The sequence below is a fragment of the Prionailurus viverrinus genome, chromosome A1 (genome assembly GCF_022837055.1).
Source record: "Prionailurus viverrinus isolate Anna chromosome A1, UM_Priviv_1.0, whole genome shotgun sequence".
Classification (NCBI taxonomy): Eukaryota; Metazoa; Chordata; class Mammalia; order Carnivora; family Felidae; genus Prionailurus; species Prionailurus viverrinus.
In genome coordinates this window covers 21,920,333-21,942,371 of record NC_062561.1, presented here as the reverse complement: position 1 = coordinate 21,942,371, position 22,039 = coordinate 21,920,333, and the positions used below count along the sequence as shown (strand labels likewise).

Here is a 22,039-nt window from a genome sequence, read left to right as displayed (position 1 = left end):
TGTGAGCTCCTAAGTTATATTTTAAAATTGCATTTATAGACTAGATTTTTTTCCTCTTTGGGCACATATCTCCGGTTTTATCATTTTGTATTATTTTATCTAATAATCACTTACTTTGTGCCATAAATACTTCCAAGTACTTTACAAATGCTAACTCTTTTAATCTGCCTAACAGCCCAGTGAGGTAGATATTATTACCCCAGCTTTACAGACAAAGACACTGAGTCCCTGCGAGACTTAGTAATTTGTCCAGCTCACACAGCTGATGAGTATTCGAGCTGGGCTTTAGGGCTTCATAGGGCTTGCTCCTCACCACAGTACCCTCTTAAGGCTTAGGGGCCATATATTCTAAAACAATAGGGGCAAGCCTACCATTACAAGAAATTTGTTAAAGGCGTGCCTGGGTAGCTCAGTTAAGCCTCCAACTCTTGATTTTGGCTGAGGTCATGATATCACAGTTTGTGAGATCAAGGCCCAAGTTGGGCTTGGTGCTGACAGTATGGAGCCTGCTTGGGATTCTCTCTCCTTCCCTCTGCCCCCTACTCATGCTCTCTCAAAATAAACTTAAAAAAAAAAATTGACCATTTTAAATCTGATTTTGAGGAAGGTCCATAGATATTTTATTGTTTGAGACTAGAAAGGAATATATAAATGTTTCTGTACCATCTTCTTTTTATATTTGATTTGTGAAACTCATGGGCTGCAATAGTTTCACTTTTTTTGTTTTTACCTTCCTAAAGAGTTCATTTAATTATGACTTCCATAATGACCTCAAACAACCACTAAACAGACTGTTATTAGCAGACCTATAAGACTGAACAAAAAGGAGTCAAGTTCCTGCTGCATTTTTTTTTAATGTTTATTTTTTTTATTTATTTTTTTTTTTTTTAAAGAATAATTTTTTTTTTTTTTTTCGACATTTATTTATTTTTGGGACAGAGAGAGACAGAGCATGAACGGGGGAGGGGCAGAGAGAGAGGGAGACACAGAATCGGAAACAGGCTCCGGGCTCTGAGCCATCATCAGCCCAGAGCCCGACGCGGGGCTCGAACTCCCGGACCGCGAGATCGTGACCTGGCTGAAGTCGGACGCTTAACCGACTGCGCCACCCAGGCGCCCCTTAATGTTTATTTTTGAGAGAGAGAGAGAGAGATGGAGCATGAGCAAGGGAGGAGCAGAGAGAGACAAAATCTGAAGCAGGCTCCAGGCTCTGAGCTGTCAGCATAGAGCCTGACTTGGGGTTCGAACTCAGGAGCTGAGATCCTGCCCTGAGCCAAAGTCGGACGCTTAACCGACTGCACCACCCAGGCACCCCACCCTTTTTTTATGTTTATTAATCGAGATCATGACCTCAGCCAAAATCAAGAGTCAGAGGCTCAACCAACTGAGCTACCCAGGCACCCCAAGTTCCTGCTATATCTTAAAGTTTGCAAAAATACTGATCTTGTATTAGAACCAATGAATAGAGACTTTTGTCATTATCAAGTATCAGGTGAATTTCTATGGATTTTTTTAATTGAATTTAAACATTCAGTTGTTAGAGTGCCTGTCATACATTAGACATCTTGTTAGGTGTAGTAAGACTAGGAAGAGACACAGGACATGGACTAAGCCTCAGAAAACCTATCACCTTGCTGAAGGACCGGAAAGGCCAGATTAGAAGCATGTGGCATGATGGGAGCAGGAAGGGATTCACATGACACTGGCTTGGCTTTGAGTTGATAATTGTTGAAACTAGGTGAGGGGTGGGGGCCATGACGTTCATCATCTAACGCTTTTATATATGTTTGAAATTCTTCACAATAAAAAAAGAAATGAAAGTGCTCAGATACTGGAATTCAAAGGGTGAGGAGATTAGCTTTGCTTGGGCAAATGGTGGATTTCCAGGAAGATTGCTTGGAAGAGGTGGAAACTGGTGTAAGACGAGAAGAATTCATATGTTCCCTTAGGCAACAGGGACCCTGCCTCCTGAGGGTCAGCACAATAAGGAAAGGAAGGGAGACGTAGCTGGAGGCTAAGGAGGAAGAAAGCCTGGGGAAAAAATGGGGCCTGAGCAGCTCCTCAAAACTCCATTTCTTCATAGTGTGCTATGCTGCTTTCTTCTCTTCCAGTGCATTGATCCATTCTAGATTCGTGCAGTTCAGCCCTAAGTTCTGGGGGAGAGATCTGTTGAGTTAGAAAACTACTTTTCCCAAAATTAAAGCATGCAATTTTGTGCTTTTGTTGAAAATCAGTACTTTGTGTAGTCAGATGAAAATTTGTCTTAGACATGGGAGCTCCTGATATCTTTATACAGTAAAATCCCACTGACTACTATATATGAACTACTTATTCAAAATATTTCATTCACGCTCCTTCAGAGAGCGTACTCGAGAGCTGAGAACGCAAAAGACATCTGACAGAGGTGCCGTCTGCACTTGATGAGCGTAACTTACACAGGTGTGGACAGTATTTTTCTGTAACAAATATTTAGGGTAAAGTCATCATGAAAAATAGGTTAGTTCCTTTTTAAATCATAGGAAAATTGGCATATTTTAAAAGCGTAAGTAAAAATATTAACAATTCTTTGAAATTGCCTGTTTTCAGAGTGTTCTGCCAACAACATGCTGCACTGAAAGACACTCATGATGGTATGTCTCTAAAATTTAGTACTGTGTGTTTAAAGAAAGGTATACATTTAGGTAAAACATGGAAGTCTGATTTACTAGCCTCACTGAATTAAATAAGTTTTTGAGTTAAATTTTTACCTATTTATAAAATTGCCAGTCTCTTTGTGCAGTGTGCAATGTTAATGGACTAACTTTTCTTCTGTGTACCTACTTTCAGGAAAGTCTCTGTCTGGTATCTCCCCTACTCACTACAAGCAGAAGACCAACCGAGGATATGGTAAAAAGCTTTGACTTTTGTGACTGCTTCTCTTCTAAACGAGTATCAGAATTTTCAGTAGATAACATTGATAAATTGCTGCATGCTCCCTGAATTTTTCTCAAGATTCGTGGTTAGCATTTCAGTTCTAATTAAGGAAAAGTGGGCCCTGGCTAACTGAAGTAATGGGATGTACATTCATTCATGAATAGCCTCTGTGTACTTCTGACCAGCAATGTCTTATCAGCACTAAATCTGGAATGCTCACTGTGGACCAGAGTCAGGACCTCTTTGGAAAGGCTTAGTTCCATGTTATAGCAACTGCATTTTTTTGGTAGTAAACAACACTCTAAACAATGTTGTTCATTTTTCAGTCATTACCCTTTTATCAGAAAGTACTATCAGGGGTGCCTGGGTGGCTCAGTTGGTTAAGTGACTCAGTGATTTTGGCTGAGGTCATGATTTTACAGTTAGTGAGACTGAGCCCCACGTTGGGCTCTGTACTGACAGCAAAGAACCTGCTTGGGATTCTCTCTCTCCCTCCTTTTCTGTCCCTTCCCTGTTCACACAGGTGTGCTTGTTCTCTCTCAAAATAATTATTTAAAAAAAAAAATTACAGGTACTTGGGTGGCTCAGTTGGTTAAGCGTCCAACTTTGGCTCACGTCATGATCTCGCAGGTAGTGAGTTCGAGCCCTGCGTCAGGCTCTGTGCTGACAGCTCAGAGCCTGGAGCCTGCTTCAGATTCTGTGTCTGCCTCTCTCTCTGCTCCTCCCTTGTTCATGCTCTGTCTCTGTCTCAAAAATAAAACATTAAAAAAAAATTTTTTAAAAGACATTACTATTAAAATGTAGCTGTTGACCAATGTTTATTTTTAAAAAAACATTTAAAGTTTATTTTGATAGAGTACAAGTGGGGGAGGGGCAGAGAGAATCCCAAGCAGGCTCCACACCGGTGTGAGGCTCAAACCCCCAAATCGTGAGATCATGTCCTGAGATGAAGTGGGAGGCTAACCAACTGAGCCACCCAGGTGCCCCAATCAGTGTTTATTGATAGGGAAAGGTAACAATGTATTAGTTTTATTTTTAAAGAAATTTAAGGGGCGCCTGGGTGGCGCAGTCGGTTAAGCGTCCGACTTCAGCCAGGTCACGATCTCGCAGTCCGTGAGTTCGAGCCCCGCGTCAGGTTCTGGGCTGATGGCTCAGAGCCTGGAGCCTGTTTCCGATTCTGTGTCTCCCTCTCTCTGCCCCTCCCCCCTTCATGCGCTGTCTCTCTCTGTCCCAAAAATAAATAAACATTGAAAAAAAAATTTAAAAAAAAAAAAATTTAAAAAATCAATAGTTTTGAAAAGCAGATGAGAACACTGTTATGAATCCTCTCCCCAGAGGAAACTATCAGTTTCATTTGTATTCCTCTAAAAATTTCATGTATATACAAAATATAGTAGTAACTATATTTTCTTTTCACCCACTGTATTTTAGAGATCCTTCCATGTCCATACAAATACACATACCTTGGTTTTAAAAGGTAGCATGTTATTCCAGTGTATCAGTTGCATAGCTGAATTACAACTGAACTAGTTTCTGCATAATAGACACTTAGGTTATTTCCATTTTCTTTTTATTTTGAGAGTGAGCTAGAGCACACATGCGGGCAGGGGAGAGGCAGAGAGAATCTTAAGCAGGCTCCATGCTCAGTGCCGAGCCTGATGCCAGGCTCAGTCCCACAACCCTGGTATCATGGCCTGAGCCAAAATCAAGAGTTGGACGCTCAACCGACTGGGTCATCCAAGCGCCCTTTTTTCCATAATTTTCTATCACATTAAATAATGTAGTTAACATTTTTTCCCATTCATCGTTGTGCCTTTATGAACCGTACCATTTTGAAAACTTCATGTAGATTGCTGGGTCCAAGAGTATAAACAATGAAGAGGGGCACCTGGGTGGCGCAGTCGGTTAAGCGTCCGACTTCAGCCAGGTCACCATCTCGCGGTCCGTGAGTTTGAGCCCCGCGTCGGGCTCTGGGCTGATGGCTCAGAGCCTGGAGCCTGCTTCCGATTCTGTGTCTCCCTCTCTCTCTGCCCCTCCCCCATTCATGCTCTGTCTCTCTCTGTCCCAAAAATAAACGTTGAAAAAAAAAAAAAAAAATGAAGCTGTGGTAACAATGGGCTAATTACCTTCCAAAGAGGCTGTAATACCAGCAGTACACAATTATCCCAATCCCTCCTAACATTATATATTAAACACCTTCATCTTTGTCAGTCTGGTAGGAGAAATATTTTGCATGTCTTCACATAGGAGTAAAGGTGAATGTATCCCCCTATCTTTTCATCAATTATATTTGTTTTCCTGTGATCCAGTCTTTCTCTTTAATGAACTCTTCCTAGAGGGTCCCCCCCCTTTGCCCATTTTTCTGCTCTTTTTTATATTGATTTATATTTAGATTTTAAAAATTGGTACTTTATCATATGTGTTGCAAACATTTAAGTCCACCATATCTTTCGACTTTGTAGTAACTTTTAGCATACAGTTTTGTATTTTATGTAGTCAAGCATCTATCTTTTCCTTTATGGATTCTGGTTTCTACATGATTCATATTTTCAACTGATTTTTCAGGACTGAAAAGAAAAAGAGGAAGAAAGAAACGCCTCTCAACAGGCGTTCCTGTACAGGTAATTTGACATCATTTTATTATAGCTTTCAGTTTCTTTACACAAAGTCCTTATTTTAACAGTTCTAAACAGAAGTTCTACATATCAGGTGATATGGTACTAGAAACATAAGGTGAATGTAAAAGAAAAGTTGGCTGTGTCTTGGGTATCCTAGCACATGACCTGCAGGAGGTGACAGGTCCCATGGCTCCTGTAACACATGCCCTGGGACCACATCAGTGAGAGCGTCTAAGTGCACTGTGCACTTATGGTCTTAATGTGGGCAAGGTGCAGCAAAGCATCCTTACCTAGCCAAGTATTTCTCAGTTGCATGATCCACACTTGACCTAACTTATAACTCATAATTTTCTGCATTACTATTATGTGTAAAGTGTATGAAGTATTTTGGGAACTTGAAAGTTTTTTATGTATCAGCTCATATGAGTTAAATGAATATGAGCTAGCAACCTTTCACCTCTTGCTGTTTATACAACAGGAGCTAGTCACAACTCTTGATGTTTTGTTATACAAAAATACATTTGATGTTTACATGTAAACTATCAATGAATATGGGGCATGATTTTCACCATGGGCATATTGATGAATTACATGCAACAAAACATTGGTTTTCATTTTACGCAACATTAAATGCCAACAGTAAGTGTAATCTTGATTCTTCTCTCCCTCTAGCCATCTGAAACAATGACACTCAATAGATTCATACAAGAAATGAAGGAAGAGGAGAGCAGACACACAGGTTTGCTATAAATTTTGTAACAAATATGACTTACAATAACAATGAAGACTCATTTATTTCAAAATTGGTATCCCACTTTATTCTTCTGGACTTGTGGTAATTGTTAGAATAGGAACCTTTTATCGTAGCCGTCCACTCTATCATAAGGCCAGCAGATCAAAGTAATTTTAGGTAGGGATGGTCCATTGTTCTTTGTACTAAGAAAGGATATACTTCCCGATCTAGAAGCCAGGGTTACCTGAGCTCAGAATCCAGTGACATGCTGCCCCTTGCACTGTACCCTCCACTCCCCCCAGGAAGCTGAAGCCAGTAATTACAGGTTTCTGTCAAGGAAACATAGACATTCTATCATGACACACAATAATTGTGACCAAAAAAAAAAAAAAAAAATGACAGGAGGCTATCAAAGATTTGAAACTAAATTTTAGAAAATCCTCTTGATTCATAGAATTAGTTGTAACATTCATTGTTTCAGCTAGGGAAAAAAATGAGGCATGGTGAAAATTACAATTAAAAGACAAAGGTGCTGTATTTATTATCTTACTAATTGTGCTCCTCCATCACTAGGCAAGGTCTGCAGAAGTGACCACATAGGGATTGATGATAGCAGCCCTGGGACCATTTCCTTCTAAAATGTGTTTCTTATTTTTAGATGCAATTGGATCAAGTGTGAAAATTGATTTTCTTAAGAAATGTAAGAGAGTGGGGCTTCTTGATGATTTATTTGAAGAAATATTAGACAAACTTCATTTGATTCAAGAAAGACTCATGGATGAGACTGCTTCCGAATCAGGTATTGAAATAGCAACATTTCTACATGTAGAGGCTTCTCACAAACCTACTTGTAAAACAAAACAAAAAGTGCACCTTTTCTTTCTGTGTGGTTTCTTTTTCTTTGCCTTTTCTCATTCTTTGATACAATTCAATGCTTGAGATCTCTAGAGATCCTGTTTATAATAAATCAGTAGGATGTGGGTAATTCAGAAACTTAATGCAGTCAAAAGCACCCTAATGCCCTGAAAGTTTCGATGTACTTTCCAGAAGTGCGTAGCTGAGAGTGACCCCCAATGGGATAGGTATGTTCAGAACCACACGCAGTCATACAGCCGACAACTTGTTGCCAACATCTGAAAATGGCATTTAGTTTTGATTTGACTCAAATTCTATTCCTTACATCTCTGTTTATAATGTTAAAATTCACTGAAGGAAAAGTAAGGCTTTGATGTTTCATTTAGTTAAATGTGACCTTTTGTAAAAAAGCTGTCTGGGAAGCCAAAGTTCCATTTGTATATGCAGTGTATAGCCACTTTGCCTTCTTAGAACCTACACCGTGAGCTTCTAAACTTCATGATAAATGGAGTTATCTTACAAGGAAAAGCTCAACAAGTCTAGACTCTAGGCAACAATGTAAAGTATATGATTATCTGAGAGGGATTATTTTCAACACAAAATCAAAAAGTGAAATTATGAAGACATTTCCAAAAGCTCACTCATGACATTCTTTCATTCATTTCTTTACTTTAGACCAAGCACTTCTCAAACTTGAACTTGCCTCTCAGAATCCCTGCAGGGCTTGTTAAAACACGTACCTGGGCCTCACCCAGCCACGAATTTGCATTTCTAACACGTCCCCGGGGATACTGCTGCTTCAGCTGTCAGATTCTGACAGATACCACAGTTCCCCGTGCTTGGCTGCTCTGGTTACTTTTCCTTATTTGGGGTTACTTTGTAAGGTGTTTCTGCCTACATAAATTATTTAAATTAAAACTGAAAATGTTTTTCTCCCTACAGACTATGAAGAAATTGGGACTTCACTTTTTGACAGTAGATTGTTTGAAGACACATTTGTAAATTTTCAAACAGGTACATGAGTTATAACTGAGCAGCACAGTTTATAAATATATATATTAAAGTAATATACTACTATGCAGCAGATAAAAATCCTATTTCAGAAGAATTTTGTCTTATTAAATGAAAAAGTCCATTGCAAAGCATTATGACCCCTCACTCACACACACAACTGAAAAAGTGCACCCCAATGGAAACCGTCGTTCTCTGTAAGTGGCTGGACAGTGCCACATTACATTTTCCACATATACACAGTATCTTAGTAATCAGTAAAAACTCCATTTTTTGTTTCTACTTTTTTAAATGATTGCAAAATGGGAGGTATTCGGTCCCCTTATTCAGGACTCAGCAGGAACTGGTGAGGCAGCAAGGCTGTGATAAACTCCATGGTTGCTTGACTCCCTCCCTGGACTTAATGTGTACAAATTTTAATTCTCTCGGTATTAGGGAAGGAGGGTTGTGATTCATTTATTCTCAAGTTTTAAAAAAGATGAGCAAGAAAAAAATCAAGAAACTTTTGAAAAAGAAGAAAGCCTGGAGGGGGCAGAGACTTAAATGGTTGCTATTTTACAGAAAGGTTTTATTGAATCATTATATTGTATACCTGAAACTGATACGACATTGTATGTTAATAATACATCAACCATTTACTGAGTAGGTCCTTGTACCATTAACATGCTTTCAAAACTGACTAAATTTCCACTTACTGATGAGTCTGATCAACCTCTCTCTCAAGCTGCCCCACACAGCTGGACAGGCTGGGCACTGCACATCCTGGCCAGAGTGGGAGACACACAGAATTTGGTGTAAATAGCTCCCCCTAAAGTTGTACACTGTGCCCTACACTCCATTCAAATTCTGTATTACATTTTTAATCAGAAAAACCAGCATATCCTTTAATAGTCTCTTGAGAATGCATACTGCTAATGTGAGTATCCATATATTTTTTAAAGCAGCCTTTAAAAAAAATTTTTAAGCCTAATTTTGTAGGAGACTTTCATATAAAACTTACATTTCTAGCACCTGTCACTACTTGCATAGGTTGAGAGTATACACATTACAGTGTAGTATTTGGGAGGTGTGGGTCACCAAGAGGAGGCATTATTTGGAATTGCATTAGAACTTAAAAGGCCTAACTTTTGACATCTCATCTTGCTTAATTTAGCCTTTCTAATGTTCAAGAAAGTTAACTACGGGTATTCTAGAGAAAGATTATGTATGTGTGCGTTTTAATATTCTTCAACTTATAAGTTTTCAAAAAATGACACTGTCCCTGAGTAATATTGTTATTTACAGAGCCTGTTTCCACAAAAGCCTTCCTATTCCTAAATAAAATCAAAAGCTTTTACATAACATTAAAAATTGGATGCAATTTTATAAATGATTTGCCCTTAACCTTGCTATTCTACACACATGCTCTCTCCACTTAACAGATATAGTGTAGCATGAAGATAATACAGTCTCTGCTTTTGAGTTCTCAAAGATATACAATAGGGAGTCAAGCTCTAAAGATGTACTGACCAGCTGTATGTGATAAATACTAGAATTCTATCCTGAATTAGAAGAGGAAGAAAAGGCATACAAGAACCAGGCCCTCTGCACAGCACTGTGTACTACTGTGCACTTGCATGTAAAAGGGGCTAGAAATAGTCCATTATTTATAAAACTACCAACCTGAAATCATTTCATTTCTTATCACAGCAATAGAGAATAAAATTGATCAATGTGAAGAAAGGCAGAAGCAACTGAAGGAAGAGATTGAAGGACTTCAGGACTTAAAAAAAACCTTGCGGTCTCTTCAAGAAGATAGAGAACTTAGGTCAAGTTCTACTTCAGTATCTTCCGGGTCTTCTAAGGATTACTATTTCCTGGGCCAGGAATGAGGCTCAGCCGCAAGCAGGCTGCGAACAGAAGATCTAACCTGTGGAAGCCACACATCTTTAGCCCTACGCCTCTCAGGTCTCTCTGGTCCTCAGACTTCAATCCTCATCAACTCTTACCTGTTCCTACATTTCATGCCTGACTGGGTATTTACTGCCTCCCTCTTACCATCTCACTTCTGTTCTCCAACAAAATGTTTCTCAGATTCTACTTGAGTAAATTAGATTATACCTCCCATCTCTCCCACCCTCTGCCCTGAAAGTCCGATGGTGGCTTCATGCTGGTGCATTGCCTCCCATGCTTCCCCCACTCCAGTGATCTAAGTTGACTTCAATAACATACAAGATGCTCCTGGAAGTAAAGGCTCCCCCCAGGGCCTTTGCTTGTCCTGCTGTGAAGCCTTAACTACTCTGTTTCCTTTCTCTGCCTGTTCTGCCTGCAGATCTCATTACACCAGTTCTACCCCTTCTTCCCTCTGAGATCACTTCCCAAGGTAACCCATTGTATCTCACATCCCACCATGAGGGTATAAATTCTGAGGGCAAAATCTCACTATTCCTGTGATTTGCTCTCAACACATTCCCAGCACCTATGACGCTCAATAAATGCATAAACTGTTATTATCCTTTGAGACCAGTTCCAGCTCATAATGACTCAGATAAAGTAAATTTGAATATTTTACTCCACTTGTCCCAAATTTACCTGTCATCACAAAGTCTGCTTTTTATTTTTGGGTTTTTAAAGTTTGTTTATTTGAGAGAGTGCGCGTGCAAGGGAGGGGCAGAGAAAGAATGAGACAGAATCTCTAGCAAGCTCCACGCTGTCAGCACAGAGCCAGAAGTGGAGCTCACACTCACGAACCGTGAGATCATGACCTGAGCCAAAATCAAGAATCAGACGCTTCACTGACAATCACACAGGTGACCCGACAAAGCCTGCTTTTTAAATTTCTTTTTGGCTGCAGTCACTACATGGGCGTATATCATCTTTAAAATAAGTATTTCAATTTAAAATGACTACAAAAGAAGGGTTGATGGGGGGTGGGAGGGAGGAGAGGGTGGGTGACGGGTATTGAGGAGGGCACCTTTTGGGATGAGCACTGGGTGTTGTATGGAAACCAATTTGTCAATAAATTTCGAAAAAAAATAAAAAAAAAAAATAAATAAATAAAATGACTACAAAAGAACATCAGTGGGAATACACAAGAATGAAAAACAATCACTAAGACTTTTCTCTGACAATACAATTTGGATTTTTATGCACCAAATCTGATCCCTGAAAACCTGACATTCATATTTCTTTTTACCACACTACTCTGATACACAATGCCACATTGCAAAATGAGTTTGATCCAAGTCCCCAGCATGGTGTTTCACACGTTTTAAGTACTCAAAAAATATCCACTGAATGAAGAATAGGATATAGGTGAAAAGTACATGTCCATTCCTGTTTTAAGGGCAACCCTAGCTGAATTCATAATTACCTGAGTGACAAAAATCTAAATCTAGTGGCTTTTAAATTCAGCTGCACATCAGAATCACCCAAGCATTTAAGAAACTACAGGAGGGAGTCAAGGAAGATAGCAGATTAGGAAAGATCCTGAGCTCACCTCCCAGGGACACACCAAGGCAACAAGCATATGTACTACAACTCTCTGTGAAAACAACCTGAAGACTGGCAGAACAGGTCTTCCACCGACAGACCTAGAGAGGCGGCTACATGGAAAAGGGTAGGAGGAGGGGTGCTTGCCTGGCTCAGTCAGTTAAGTGACTCTTGATTTGCGCTCAGGTCAAGATCTCACAGTTCCTAAGTTCAAGCCCCGTGTTGGGCTCCACATTGACAGTATGGAGCCTGCTTGGGATTCTCGCTCTCCTCTTTCTGTCCCTCCCCTACTCGCATACACACACACACTCTCAGAATAAATCAATAAAAATTAAAGAAAAAAGGGGAGGAGGGGCAGAGACACAATCAGTAGCCACACCCCTGGTATGACTACCCACTAAATAGTAGGGACATCTTAGGCACAAAGGAGCAGGGGTCCCAGGCCCTAAATTGGGCACCCCCCACCCTGGGGATCCACACTGTAAAGGCAGGTTCCTCTTTGAAAATCAGCAGGGCTGAATTCTGGGAGCTTTAAAAACCAACGGGGCTTAACTTGGGGAGAGCCAGAAAGCTATAGGAAATGGAGTCTCTGCCCTTAAATGGCCAGCACACTGAATGACGACCTAAGACACTGCACAGATTCAGTGGTCTGGAAAATGCCTGGGATACAGCTAATGATTTAGTGATATGACTTTAGGATATGTGCCAGAGGGGCAGGGATCTTCAGAATTCGTTTGTTCTCCAGGAACAGAAGTGTTTGCTGGTGTTTTCCTTGCCTTCCCCAGCCCTAGACAGCCAGAGGCTTTCAGGAGTCAGTTCTGACACTCTCCATCTACCTTGCCATCACCATGTACCCTGCCCCTACGTTCTCCTGAGGAACCTATCCATCCAACCCATCTACCCCACACACACCTGCACTGCCACATCCAGCAGTGTGTTGTTCACTTACATAACTAGTAAAAATTGGCCAAGGGGTAACACAAAATAAAAACATGTGAAATAGGACATCATATACATAAAACATGGAAGAGGCAGTAAAAATTTAGCGCCGTTGTGTGTCTGAACTGACCATCAACTCAGTATAGACTGCTAAACACATGGGATGTTACATGAGAACCCCCTGGGGTAACCACAAATCAAAAACCTATAATAAATACACAAAAAATTGGAATCACACAAGAATTCCACACAAAAGATTGGAATCCAAGCATGACACTAAAGAAAGTCATCAAACCACATGGGAAAAGAACAAGAGAAGAAGAAAGAAACAGAACTACAAAAACAACTAGAGAACAATTAACAAAATGGCAAGGAGTACATACCCATCAATAATTAAATGTAAATAGACTAAATGCTCCAATCAAAAGAGTGAATGAATGGATTAAAAAAAAAAATAAAAAAACAAGACCCATCTATATGCTGCCTACAAGAGACTCACTTCAGACCTAAAGACACATACAGACTGAAGGTGAAGGGATGAAAAAATATTTATCTTGCAAATGAAAGTAAAAAGGCTGGGGTAGCAATACTCATATAAGCAGGGAAGGGACCGAGACAGAGGGAAAGAGAGAATCCCAAGCAAGCTCCACACTCAGTATGGAGCCCAGTGAGGGGATCAATCTCACAACAGTGACATCATGATGTGAGCCAAAATCAAGAGTTGGATCCTTAAGTGACAGCCACCCAAGTGCTCCACCAAGCCACCTCACATAAAATAGACTTCAAAGCAAAGACTGTAACAAGAGACAAAAAGGTCATTACATAAGGATAAAGGGATCACTCTCGTAAGAGGATATAACAATTTTAAGTATTTATATACCTAACATAAAAACACCTGAATATATAAAGCAAATACTAACAGACATAAAGGAAAAAGCTGACTGCAATACAATAACTGTAGGGGACTTTAACACCCCACCTATACCAATGGATACCTTGCTCATTGAGACAGAAAATCAGTAAGGAAATAGTGGATCTGAATGATACATGAGACCAGATGGACTTAACAGACATATACATAACATTCCATTTAAAACTGCAGAATACATATTCCAGTGCACATGGAACATTTTCCAGGACAGAGCACATGACAGGTCACAAAAAAGCCTTCATAAATTTAATAAGACTGAAATCATATCAAGTGAAGTATCAAGTGAAATTATACCAAGGATGTATCACAAATTATATCCAACCTTAGGAGACTAGAAATCAATTACAAGACAAGTGGAAGAAACACAAACATGTGGCAGCTAAATAACATGTTACTAAACAATGTATCAACAAAAAAAAAAAAATCGAAGAGAAAAAATACCTGGAGGCAAATGAAAATGGAAACATGGTAATCCCAAATCTTTGGGACACAGAAAAAGCAGTTCTAAGAGGGAAGTTTACAGCAATATAGGTCTACCTCAAGAAACAAGGAAAATCAACAATTTAACTTTACACATAATGGAACTAGCAAAAGGAGAACAAAGCCAAAACTTAGCAGAAGGAAGAAAATAATAAAGATCAGAGAAGAAATAAATGAAATAGAGACCAAAAAAAAAAAAAAAAAAAAAAAAGTTCAATGAGACTAAGAGCTGGTTCTTTGAAAAGACAAACCAAACTGATAAACTTTTAGCCAGACTCATCAAGAAAAAAAGAAGACTCAACACACCAGTCAGAATGGCTAAAATAAACAACTCAGGCAACAACAGATGTTGGCGAGGATGAGGAGAAAGAGGATCTCTTTTGCATCATTGGTGGGAACACAAGCTGGTGCAGCCATTCTGGAAAACAGTATGGAGGTTCCTTAAAAAATTAAAAATAGAACTACCCTATTACCCAGCAATTAGGTATTTATCCAAGGGATACAGGTATGCTGTTTCGAAGGGGACACAGGCACCCCAATGTTTATAGCAGCACTATTGACAATAGTCAAAATATGGAAAGAGCCCCAACTGTCCATTGATGGATGAATGGATAAAGAAGATGTGGTGTATATATACAATGGAGTATTACTTGGCCATCAAAAAAGAATGAAATCTTGCCATTAGCAACTATGTAGATGGAACTAGAGGTATTATGCTAAGCGAAGTAAGTCAGAGTAAGACAACGTATGACTACACTTATGTAAACAATCTAAAAAACAGAACAAATGAACAAACAACAGAAAAGAGAAACAAACTCAATATAGGATGACTGCCAGAGAGGAGGGGGGCAAGGAGACAGGCAAAATAGGTGACAAGGATTAAGAGGTATAAACTTCCAGTTATAAAATAATTAAGTATGGGGATGAAGAGTACAGTATAGGAAATACGGTCAGTAGTACTGTATTAACTGTGTGATAAGGGATGGTAAATACACTTACCATGGTAAGCATTTCATAATGTACATAATTATCAAATTACCTACTGAAAACCTGATATATGCCAATTATACTTCAATTTTTAATTTTTTTTAATATTTATTCATTTTTGAGAGACAGAGAGAGACAGAGCATGAGTGGGAGAGGGGCAAAGGGAGAGGGAGACACAGAATCCGCAGCAGGCTCCAGGCACTGAGCTGTCAGCACAGAGCCTGACATGGGCCCCAAACTCACAGACCATGAGATCATGACTTGAGCCAAAGTCAGATGCTCAACCGAACCACCCAGGCACCCCAACTATGCTTCAATTTTTAAAACCACTGAATTGTACACTTAAAAATGGTTACAAGGGGGGCACCTGGTTGGCGCAGTCAGTTGAGCATCCGACTCTTGATTTCAGCTTAGGTCATGATCCCAGGTTGTGGGATCAGAGCCAGTATCTGGCTCCATGCTGAATGTGGAACCTGCTTGAGATTCTCTCTCTTTCCCTCTGTCCCTCTCCTTGAACGTGCTCTAAAATAAAAAATAAATGGTTAAAATGGTAAATTCATTTATGTTTTACCACAATAAATAAGAATTCTGAATATAAAAAAAAACTACAGAAGACTCCGTCCAGATGCACTGAACAAAGACTTCTCCTGGTCCAGGTGACGACTGTAACTTCCTCTCCTGCTATTATATCCCATAGCAAAGCTTATCTGAGTTTTGATATCATGATCTTTACTTAAGAGAAAACCTTTGTCCCCCACTTTACCTTCAAATTTAATCTGTCATTCCTACCATGGGAGGCAACTTGGCACAATGGAGCAACATGTGTTTGACAGTCACTAAGTAAGCAAATATTAGGCAAACTATTAAACCTGGGTTTGTACTTGTGCTATGTCATTCACTACCGAAAAACTTCAATCAAATTACTTAATCTGTCTGAGCTTAACTCTACCTACCTTATGCCTTATGGTACAAAACGTGGACACTAAAGAAGAAAATACGTGAAGCATAGGGCATAATGTCTGGCACCATGGGAAACAAACGTTCTCAAACACACACACACACACACACACACACACACACACACACACACCCTCTCCTTGCCCACGTTTCCCCTAATGGGCCCTGGCTTATGTTCTCCATTCTAACCAAACTTGCTAATGGTAAGTTCTGGAAGGCTTATCAGCCACCACCTCTAAGCCTTTGCTTATGCCACTTACCTGCTGTTTTGGAATGAGTGAGAAGGACATTATCTTCAGAGCATCTATTTCTCATAATAAGCTATCAAGTTTTCTTGCACCACCTATTGTGAAAAGTTGTTTATATGTTTTTACAGGGGCGCCTGGGTGGCGCAGTCAGTTAAGCGTCCGACTTCAGCCAGGTCATGATCTCGCGGTCCGGGAGTTCAAGCCCCGCGTCAGGCTCTGGGCTGATGGCTCGGAGCCTGGAGCCTGTTTCCGATTCTGTGTCTCCCCCTCTCTCTGCCCCTCCCCCGTTCAAGCTCTGTCTCTCTCTGTCCCCAAAATAAATAAACGTTGAAAAAAAAAATTAAAAAAAAAAAATAAATATGTTTTTACGTTAATTCCTCAACTTCTCTCTCCTCTCTCCTAATAACTTACACGTTCCTTGAGGATAGGGACTGTCCTTCCCTTCATTTATACGTACAAGGATCCAGATGCATTTTTCTGCTGTGACAGTTCAATCGTATTATCTTTCAGTAGGAATAAAACCAAAAGATTTTTTTTTTAATTTTTTTCTTAATGTTTATTTTTGAGAGAGAGAGAGACAGAGACAGAATGTGAGTAGGTTAGGGGCAGAGAGAGAGGGAGACACAGAATCCGAGCAGGCTCCAGGCTCCGAGCTGTCAGCACAGAGCCGGACCCGGGGCTCAAACTCACAAGCTGTGAGATCATGACCTGAGCCGAAGTCGGATGCTCAACCGACTGAGCCACCCAGGTGCCCCAAAACCAAAAGATTTCTATGGGAGTAGGGGATACAACTGAGAAACAGGTGACCTGTTCACTGTGGTACCTGTTTTCAGACTGATACCTGCTAAGAATCATAGTACCAATTTTTTTTAATGGTGGAAAAATATATAGAACATGAAATTTATCAAGCTAACCACCTTTACGTGTGCAGTTCAGTGCATTACATACATTCAACACTGTTGTGTTGTCACCACCACCATCCATCTCCATAATTCTTTATATTTTGCAAAACTGAAACTGTATCCATTAAACTGTATCCATTAAACATTAGCTCCTAAGCCCTCTCTCCCACCTCCAACCTCTGGCAACTAGCATTCTGCTTTCTGTCTCTGTGAATTTGACTATGTTAGTTACCTTGTGTGGGTGGGATCATGCAGTATTTGTCCTTCTGTGACTGGCATATTTTACCCAGCATAATGTCCTTGGGGTTCATCCAGGTTGCAGCATGTGTTAGAACTTCCTTCCGTTTTAAGGCTGCACATTACTGATTTTTGAGAGGGAAAAACAACTCTGCATGTATGTCTTGACAGATTATTTATTAATATGTCATTCTAAACATTACATAAATACAGCCTATATACTAGAGTATCAAATATTATTCCAGTAAGAAGTTCAAGAGTACAGTTAGGGTTATCTTAAGAAATATGAATACTTTGGCTTTCATTATCACATCAGATGAAAAAAACAACTCAAAGAACAGTTTTCATTTCCTGCTATGATTAACAATGAAACCAAGTAGAAAAATAAGAGTGTATTAAAAAAAAAAAAAGATACTCAAGTACTTTTCAAAGAACATATTTCCATTTTCTTCACTACATACACACTCATACAAATTACTCGGTAATCTGAGAAGTGGTTCTTTACCTGTATAAGGAACCTCAGTAAATATTTGTTGAATGAATGAACAATCTATGGAAATGGATCTACTACTTTAATTTGTGCTTTAAGGTTTTTTCAAGTAAGAGCAATAGTAAACATACCGCAGGTCTTGTTTTGTCCAGATCATAAGCCTATAGAACAGTGATTGTTATGAACACCACCCATCATAGCTAATAATCAAATTAATGTGCATTCATCAACCTAGTAAGAAAAATTCTATCATGTTGCAGAACTAATCCTAATTAATAACTGACTGGGCTTCAATCACTTACAACATGGTCAGGAAAAGGGAGCTGGGACTTCTAGGTTTGAATTTATCTCACTTATCAATGAATTCCTATCTTTGGACCCTCACTCCCATCCAAACCCTCAGACACACTTAGAAACACTGCTAAAAATAGTAGCTGCAGCATATCTTCACTCTCTTGTTAATTTGACTCTGAAAATGTATTTGGGCTCCAAGTTCAGATGAGGGACCTTCCAAACAGGAAACCGTTCACTAAGGGAATGCCCACAAATGGAAATGAGTCTGTGAGCCAGAGAGAACAAAGCTTTGTTCTTACAGCAAGCTCAACAGACACACACGATAAAACTCAGAGTTGAACGAACACTCTTCCTCCAAAAGTCATGTTCATAACCAGACCAAAAAAGAAACAAACAAACAAAAAAACCCAAAAAACTTGAACTTAAAAGGATCCTATTTAAAAAGATCTTTTCAGGGAAATCGTAATTTTGATCCTTTTTCAAAGTTATATTGTGCTAAATATTATACCTAACACAATCAAAAGACGAGGAAATAAAAAACGAAAGCTGAAGTTGCAAACAAGCAAAGGTGTGACACTTGGCCTATAGATAAAAGAGAGAAATTCTATGAAGTCCTGCCAGAAAGCTGGTTTTAAGAACACCTTGTGAGTCAGATGTAGTGGATCTGATCATCTAGCAGCCATAATTTAGGAAGGCAAGAGTATGCTGAATATGCCATTACTTTCTTCTCATGATTAGCGTTTATGGGGGAAACGGTGGGCAATCAAATTTAAACTTCAGCTCTTAGACTGTATCTTAATAAAACAAAACACTGTTGGATAGTAGTGGATACTCTATAAAATATTGACCTCTATCCAAAGTTTCTTTCGATATCAACTTTTTACAGGTAGTCCTAAATTACTACTCTTTATGGACTTAATTCTTAAGAGAAACCTTGGCTAGCCTACAAGTTTATCTTTGCATAATCATCATGGTAATAGGTTTAACTCATATTAAACTGAATATTGTTTTTTGATACACGATGAAGTTAAAAAAGGTCCTCAGTAGTACAAACACACACAAAAACCTCAAACTACCTTAACTACTCCTTCACAGTACGGCTAGTGAACTAGCAACTGATGCAGCATTTCAACAAGCCCCAAAGTCAGCATCTTTAATTCAAGGTGGGGCCTCTTATGTCTATCTCACAATCCACAAACCATCCCAGTTCCTGGGATCAAAAGGGTTGTTACTATGTGAGCCAGGAGAATTACCGCAAACTTCTCCTTTCCAAGTTCAGCAGTTCCTCTAATCAAAAACAAAACAAAACAAAACACAAACGACCAGCTAAACTTTCACCCCTTTACAATGTTCCAGCCAAATTAAGGTCACATTTAAAATGCACATATCTGGAAACAAGACTTGTTTAGAACGGGTTCAGGAAAAGCTGTACATCCTTCATACATTCCTACACGGAGAATGGTGTCTCAAGATGTGAAAAACAAACAAGCTGACGGGTTTTTTACCTGCAAAATTACATCACCCGCAGAGCACAAAGCAGCCACCATGGCCAGTGCCCCAGAGCATTCACAAAACCCAGCAGCCTGGGGCTTCAGTTCTTAAAGGCTCCACATTTACTGGCTTTAGCAATGAATTCCTTTAGCAGAGGGCCATCCATTTGCCAAAATGCTGCAGTCTGTGTAACTTCTGTCAAATGATTGATGCAAAACTTAAAGCAGAATTCTTCTAAATCCTGGACACACACAACAAAAATAAAAACAAAAAGAGGCTTTTTTTTATTAACTTTGATCAAATTACTTCTATCCAAACCCCTCATCCCAAATCTTTCACCCTCCCCTAGAAAAGATATTTGAGGCCAGAAACCTCAAACTAAGCAAACAAGTGACTGTACATAGGTCGGCATCAGAAAAGCACGTACTATTGAGGCGCCTAAGTGGCTCAGTAGTCGGATGAGTGTCCGACTTCAGCTCAGGTCATGATCTCACTGAGAGTGAGTTCGAGCTCTGCGTCGGGCTCTGTGCTGACAGCTCAGAGCCTGGAGCCTGCTTTGGATTCTGTGTCTCCCTCTGTCTCTGCCCCTTCCCCGCTCATGCTCTGTCTCTCACACACACAGAAATAAACATTAAAAAATTTTTTTAAGTAAAAAAAGAAAAGCACGTACTATTTAGTCACAACACCTCCCCTACCTCAAGTCTGACTCTCTAGAACGTACACCCATTCACAGAGCCTATGGGGGGACAGCCTCTGCATGGCTGTCACACAGTCCGGTCACATGCAAAGACTTTAACAAGCTGAAAGCGTACACCTGAAACTAATACAGTATTATACGTCAATTCTTCTTCAATAATAATTAAAAACAAAGCTGAAAGCAACTTTACTCCAACGTATGTTTGACCACAGTCAAGTCAGAGAAAAGAATTAAGATGTGGGTTATTTAGCTTAAGGAAGACCTTAAGAAACACAAAAGTGATGAAGAGATGTCCTAAGGAGACACATTAAAAAAAAAAAAAAAATTCCACAGACCTTAAATTCACTTTCACGCTCTCCAAGATAAAAATGCCTTCATTGTTAAAGCCACAAAGAAAGACACACTCCCACTCCCACACACTAATTTCTCAGATAGTCGGTCCAGAGGAAAATATTCAGTCTGGAGTTTTCACTCAGACAAAAGAAGTCATCAGCTACCGACATCCAGAAGTAATATATACAAGTGTTAAAAATTCCTGCCAATGCCAACAGAGCCTTTCATCCCCAGCAAAACACTACCACGTTTGTTCCTTGAAACGCCGGAACACGTATTTATTAAATCCATTAGGTACTGGAATGTATACAAAGACTAACTATGTAACAGCAAATTACACTAAAAGCTCTTATCACCAATACCTTGATTTTTGTAACTTTGCCAGCTACACTGAAGGTCACTACTCAGGGTTCTATCAAACCAGGAACTGGACAACATTTAAACTGCAGCGTCTTGGCTTCATGTTTCCAGCCACCGTGAAATGAGAATGTCAGGCAGAATGGGGAAGGACCCAAACAAACAGAAACACGTCTCCTTTCTACTCTCTCATTGCAGACCCCTGCGAACAAATACTTCCCTATTCTGAGGGTCCCTCTGTCCCTAGCTGAATGATGTCCCCTTCCAGTCATATAACCAGTAAGAGATAAACCACATCTAATGTGTATCAGCCAGTTGCTGACAGAGTTTTGCTTTCTAGAGAATTCACAATGCATTTAAAATATCAGCACAATCTCCAGATCCACGTTTTAAAATAAGAGATTCCCAGTGGGCTGAAGTACAGCTGAATGTTCCGTGTGTTATAATAAACTATAATGTTAAACTATATTAAACATTCCCTCTCAATTATTGAAGAAAAAGTCCTACTCCTGGTATAATAACCCAATGATTAATACACAGCTTTGGGACTAAATTATATTCCACAAGGAGAGAAAAGTCATCTTTATCTTATTTATCAAAAAGAGACAACTAGTTTATCTACACAGATTTTAGGAAGAAATAACCAGTCATAAGCACAGAAAGTCTCTCAAACCATCTAATGTATCAGATGAGGATCTTTAAATATTGACTCTTAATTATACAATTTCAAATTCAAAGAAGATTGCACTAAATTCTGGCACTGTAAAACCTTATTACAGTGTCTACAGATCCGGAATTCAAGATCTTCAGAGGTCAAACAATGAGTATATCCAAAGACTATCTTGAGTATAAACTCTGAAGAACTTTTTATATAGCACAGGTACACAGACGGCACCTCTAGTTATAAATCACTTCATACATTTATGAAAACACCTCTAGAAAACCGTCTTCCCTTCCCCTCCAATGAGTCTGAATTGGTAAGATAGCTCAGTATTCAAAAAATGTTTAGCAGTTTCAAACATTACAAACCTAACTAGAGAATCCTGAAAATAACCTAAAGCTGGGTTGTTTAAAGAACTTATTTAATAACTGACT

At 39.4% G+C, this 22,039-nt stretch overlaps 2 protein-coding genes across 10 annotated transcripts in view; one reads left to right on the top strand and one right to left on the bottom strand.

Moving 5' to 3' along the window:
* The window catches only part of SETDB2 (SET domain bifurcated histone lysine methyltransferase 2), a 90,794-nt gene extending 80,164 nt beyond the window's left edge, over positions 1–10,630 (top strand). For both annotated transcript variants that reach the window (XM_047865158.1, XM_047865148.1), the window contains 7 exons: positions 2,587–2,630; positions 2,827–2,886; positions 5,479–5,534; positions 6,204–6,270; positions 6,923–7,063; positions 8,062–8,133; positions 9,820–10,630. In XM_047865158.1, coding sequence (XP_047721114.1) covers positions 2,587–2,630; positions 2,827–2,886; positions 5,479–5,534; positions 6,204–6,270; positions 6,923–7,063; positions 8,062–8,133; positions 9,820–10,001 — 622 coding nt within the window. In that variant the 3' untranslated portion in view covers positions 10,002–10,630. The remainder of the gene's footprint in view (positions 1–2,586; positions 2,631–2,826; positions 2,887–5,478; positions 5,535–6,203; positions 6,271–6,922; positions 7,064–8,061; positions 8,134–9,819) is intronic.
* A 6,810-nt stretch (positions 10,631–17,440) lies between these two features.
* RCBTB1 (RCC1 and BTB domain containing protein 1) overlaps positions 17,441–22,039 on the bottom strand; it is a 96,189-nt gene continuing 91,590 nt past the window's right edge. For all 8 annotated transcript variants that reach the window (XM_047865197.1, XM_047865206.1, XM_047865171.1 and 5 more), the window contains one exon: positions 17,441–19,798. In XM_047865197.1, the coding sequence (XP_047721153.1) occupies positions 19,658–19,798 (141 nt within the window). In that variant the 3' untranslated portion in view covers positions 17,441–19,657. The remainder of the gene's footprint in view (positions 19,799–22,039) is intronic.